The sequence below is a fragment of the Galeopterus variegatus genome, unplaced genomic scaffold (assembly GCF_000696425.1).
Source record: "Galeopterus variegatus unplaced genomic scaffold, G_variegatus-3.0.2 Scaffold1379, whole genome shotgun sequence".
Classification (NCBI taxonomy): Eukaryota; Metazoa; Chordata; class Mammalia; order Dermoptera; family Cynocephalidae; genus Galeopterus; species Galeopterus variegatus.
Window position 1 is genome coordinate 96429 of NW_007727490.1, and position 4917 is coordinate 101345.

General features: G+C 52.4%; 1 protein-coding gene across 1 annotated transcript; it reads right to left on the minus strand.

Annotated features, from left to right (window-relative positions):
* Positions 1-10: 10 nt before the first annotated feature.
* Positions 11-3457, minus strand: KCNA1 (potassium voltage-gated channel, shaker-related subfamily, member 1 (episodic ataxia with myokymia)). The gene has a single exon (XM_008576634.1). It carries the CDS (start codon positions 3423-3425, stop codon positions 1938-1940), a length of 1488 nt encoding a protein of 495 aa, XP_008574856.1. The 5' UTR covers positions 3426-3457; the 3' UTR covers positions 11-1937.
* Between the last annotated feature and the right edge of the window lie 1460 nt (positions 3458-4917).

Below are 4917 nucleotides of genomic sequence, written 5' to 3' on the forward strand. Positions count from 1 at the left end.
TAGTTCATGGTTTGTGTCCAGTTCAAAGATGGGTCTTTGTTCACATCCAGCGTCAGGCTGGCACAGGTACCAGGTCCAGTGGATGGCCAGAGAGACAGCAACCTCCTGCGTCTCTCCTCTCCAGGGTTTAGGGTGGTGTGGTCTTCGCACAATGGTGAAGTGAGAGAGCGAGGATGGAGAAAGAAAAGCAAAATATCTGTGCCCCAACCCTTCTTCCCTCTTGTTACATAACTTCTCAGCTATGTTATGGAGGCACTTTCTGCAGTTCACTGTGGGTACAAGATAAAGGCACTAAGCAACTATTAAATCAATTGGTTGAGTTTCTTCAGGGAGCCTCAAGGGGAGGGCCGAAGTCTCTACAGACTTCAAGTCATGACTGCAAAAAGAAATCAGCTCTGCTTTGGATGCATACAATAGATAAACATTTTCATTTACACCTAAGAATGCACCAAAAAACATGCAGTATTGCACCTTTTGTTTGTTTGTTTGTTTGTTTATCTTCAGCTAGAAAGAATATGTGTTCTTAGGAGCTGCTATATATACCTCGATGACTTATTTAGTTTTCCACATAGCTTCCCTTTAAGGGTTGGGCATCTTGGTCCTCTCTCTGCTTACACCTGCACAGAAACTTGACATTTCCCTGAGCAAAGGCAGGAAAATTGACTGAGCGACCCCCCACACCCACCCCCCATTATTTCTTTTGGGCCTTTCATCCCACAGACTTGTAATTTTTATTATTTTTAAAATTTTTATTACTGAAATCATGCACTAATTAATTCAAGGTACATCTTAGTCAAATAGGCCATAATGCTGAATAAGAGAACATGCTTTGAGCTCCAAAAAGTTATTGTTCCCATCTGAGTAACATATGCACTTAAATACAGTACTTTATTTACTAATAAAATAGTTAATAAATGAAGGAGTGCACTTTTGGTGAATGCAAATGAAAAAGGATCGATTTTTAGGAGAGTCAATTTCAACGTAAGCTTATCCCCTATTGTCTGGGTTAACGTTCTCAGCATGCGATTATAAAATAAGTGTTCTCAGATTCAAACATGCTTACATTTAACTTCATGTGTGCTCTCTTGCAATAAGGAGGCCAAGATTTCACATCCAGTTCTGAAGGCCAGGGATCAGGGTGCAGGACTTGTGACAAAAGACTTGTATTGGGCTCATCTACAGTTGAGAAAACTTAGCAGCACTGCAGATGAATCGACTAATTTAATTCAGTTATCTTTTCCTTAGAGTATAGTTTAGGTTAGAAAAAGAATGGAACAGGGGGAAAATCCCTACAGGTCAGAACCAGTATCAGATTTACATGATGCTTTGTAAACCGGTCGTAAGTAATTTGTTGTTTGGTTTTTGTTTTGGTTTGGTTTTTTTTTTACCTTATAATATGCAGTTCAGTTGATTAAAATAAGAACGTTTGCTCATTGCCCTTTGTCTGGTATATCACGTTACATATAATACATCTGATGCACTGTCGTAAATGTGCTGTACAGTTTGCAGAGTTTTATGTTGGAGTCCCATGCAAAGTTTAATTTTAGATTTCTAAGTGATCATCTGGTTTTCAATTTAAAAAAAAAAAAAAGTTAAAGAAGCCAAAGGATTAAAACTGTTTCAGGGTGGGGAAGCATAAGAATTTTATTTTACCTAGACTAGTTCATGGACTGAATTTTTTAAAGCCAGTTTTAGAAAATACTCTTTCTTTTCCCATTTTTTAACAAAATGAAAATAGTTTCTTTTTTCATGGTACTTGAGAGCTTCTGGCTCTCTACTCCCCAAATCCACAATGCAACAATGCATTGACAGTTAAGTAGAGCATTCAAGACTATTCAGTAAAGTATCTACAAAGTATGACATGAGTCACTAGGGTTTCCGTTTGTTTTTTTAGTCTTTTGAGCTGCTAACTGAGGCTTTTCTGTTAAATTTTTTTTTTAAACATCGGTCAGTAGCTTGCTCTTATTAACGCAGTTTTGGTTAGCTGTGGTGCAGTTGCCAGTTCTGATATTGGTCTGCCTATAATGGGCTATGCTATTATTCATGTCCTCTTCGATCTCCATGTACTCAGACTTGCTCATAGTAGAGGAACTGCGGCGACTGAGGTCACTGTCAGAGGCTAAATTAGGGGAACTAACGTGGAGCAGCTGAGCCTGCTCTTCCCCCTCAGTTTCTCGGTGGTAGAAATAGTTGAAATTGGACACAATGACAGGTACGGGCAGGGCAATTGTCAGCACACCAGCGATGGCACACAAGGAGCCCACGATCTTGCCTCCAATTGTCACAGGGTACATGTCACCGTATCCTACAGTGGTCATGGACACCACCGCCCACCAGAAAGCATCGGGGATACTGGAGAAGTGCGACTCAGCTTCTTCAGCCTCGGCAAAGTACACTGCACTAGAAAACAGTATGACCCCGATGAAGAGGAAGAAGATGAGCAGCCCCAGCTCTCTCATACTGGCTTTGAGGGTCTGGCCCAGGATCTGGAGGCCCTTGGAGTGGCGCGAGAGTTTGAAGATTCTAAACACCCTCACCAACCGGATGACCCTGAGGATGGCCAGCGAAGTGGCCTGCTCGCCCTTCTGGTTCCCCTCCTGCTCAGCCACCTCGGTCCCCAGGGTGATGAAATACGGGATGATGGCCACGATGTCGATGAAGTTCATGATGTTCTTGAAGAAGTCCGTCTTGCTGGGACAGGCGAAGAAGCGCACCACCAGCTCGAAGGAGAACCAGATGATGCACAGGGTTTCCACGATGAAGAAGGGGTCCGTGAAGATGTTGGCGCTGTAGGGGACCGTGCTGTTGTCCACGCGGCGGACGGCGCCCGTGAAGTCCTTGTCATCCTTCAGCTCGGGCAGAGTCTCCAGGCAGAAGATGACGATGGAGATGAGGATGACCATGACGGAGACGATGGCGATGACCCTGGCGGGCCCCGAGCTCTCGGGGTACTCGAAGAGCAGCCACACCTGGCGCTGGTAGTCCTTCTCCGGCAGGGGGCGCTCCTCCTCCTTGATGAAGCCCTCGTCCTCGCGGAACTTCTCCATGGCCTCCTCGCCCAATTCGTAAAACTTGATCTCCTCGGAGAACATGTCCAGGGGCACGTTGACCGGCCTGCGCAGGCGGCCCCCCGACTGGTAGTAGTAGAGGATGGCGTCGAAGCTGGGCCGGTTGCGGTCGAAGAAGTACTCGTTCCGCAGGGGGTCGAAGTAGCGCATGCGCTTCTTGGGGTTGCCCAGCAGCGTGTTGGGGAACTGCGCCAGGGTCTTGAGCTGCGTCTCGAAGCGCAGCCCGGAGATGTTGATGACCACGCGCTCGCAGCACTCGTGCTCGTCGTGCTCGGCGGCCCGGGGGTAGCTGCCATCCTGCGGGTGGCCGGGGGCGGCCGAGGCCTCGTCCGCGTTCTCCCCAGACATCACCGTCATGGTGGAGGCCGGGTGCAGGGGCGGGAGGCCAGGAGAGAGCCCGGGGTGGGCAGCAAGGAGGGGACAGGGGTGGGGGGGACCCGAGCGCCCCCCCCCACCGGAGTGCGCGTGTCCCCCACGCCCAGGGGCTGGGGCTTTCAAAGCGAGCAGGTCCAGCGCTCTGCAATTTCGCTTCTCGTTACTTCCCCTCCAGCCCGCCTTTTGCTCAGTTTGGAATCCCCTTGCCCGCGGGCCCGGGTGCAGCTTGTGGCCCAGAGTTGGGCTTTTGCTTTTTTTTTTTTTTTTTTTTTTTTTTTTTTCCCTTCTGGCTCCGAGGTGACTCAATGCACGACGGTTCTAGCGGACCGGGCCATCGCTGCTCCGGGGGTTGCCCCGGCCTCCCCTCCCCCTGCGAGCCCTCCTAGGACCCGGTGCAGCGCCAGCTCAGCGGATCCCCACGCCTGCCACCCCCTCTGCTTCTCCTCGGCTCTACCCCCTCCTATCCCTCTTCGCCTGCCGCCTTCTAAGCTCCCACCGGGGCGATCGATGGACGCTGCAGAGAAATAGAAAGTGATACGGGGGTAGAGAATCAGAGGCATTCAGAGGGGACCGACCTACAGACACCGAGGAACACAGACCTCTCGCTTTTTAGAACGCACTGCACTTCACTAGGGTTATCACATGCACACAGACAGACACACACACGGACACCCGAAAACCCGAGTCTGGGGCTCTTGCATCCCGCGCTCCCCAAGGCCCAACAGCCGATCTGTTTATAACTTCTTTAAACTCGAGATCGGAAAAGCGCCGAGAGACGCTAGGGTGGCTCCGGGTCCCGGGCCCAATCCCCGCACCCCCGGCCTCCCCGACCACGTCGCCCCGGAGCTGGGGCGCCCCTTACCTGGCCGGCCGGCCGGCTTGGCGCAGCGGCGGTGCTGAGTCGGCGTTGAGCCCGTCGGAATGCGGCAGGTCGCCTTTGCAGCACCCGGGCAGCGGCAGCCGGAGGGGGGCTCCGGGCAAACTCGCCGCCCTCGTCCGCTCGTCCCCCGCCGCTCAGTTGGACAGTCGCTTTACTGAGCAGCTACGGTGGGAGTGTCCCTTCCCTAACCCCATTCTCGCCCGTTGTCAGCACCCTGGAGATGCCGTCTTCTCTCCGGGGCAGGGAGTTCCGGAGGACGCGGGGTGGAAAAGAAAGATGCCACCCTCTCCCGAAGCTCTGGAGCGAATGACGATAAGCAGCACCGTCGCCCCCTCGTCACACTATGGGAGCGCGGGCGAGAGCCTGGATCTACATGGCCTTCGGCTGCCCTCGGCTCCCCGCAGCCCAGCGTGGACCTCGCCGGGGGCCTTCAGGAGCCCGGAGTGCGGCAGGGCGCGTGCGGCGGCGGGTCCGCTCGGCCCATTTCTGGGCGCTGCAAGATCAGCAGAAACCCGAGGAAGCGCCCGGGACACAGAGCAGCGATTGGCGCGCCCGGGCGTGGGTCGGGGAGGGCGGGAGCGGGGAGGCGGGCGG

Bases quoted from the DNA above. Each gene is read 5' to 3' on its own strand.
- KCNA1 (XM_008576634.1), bottom strand. From the start codon at position 3,425: ATGACGGTGATGTCTGGGGAGAACGCGGACGAGGCCTCGGCCGCCCCC.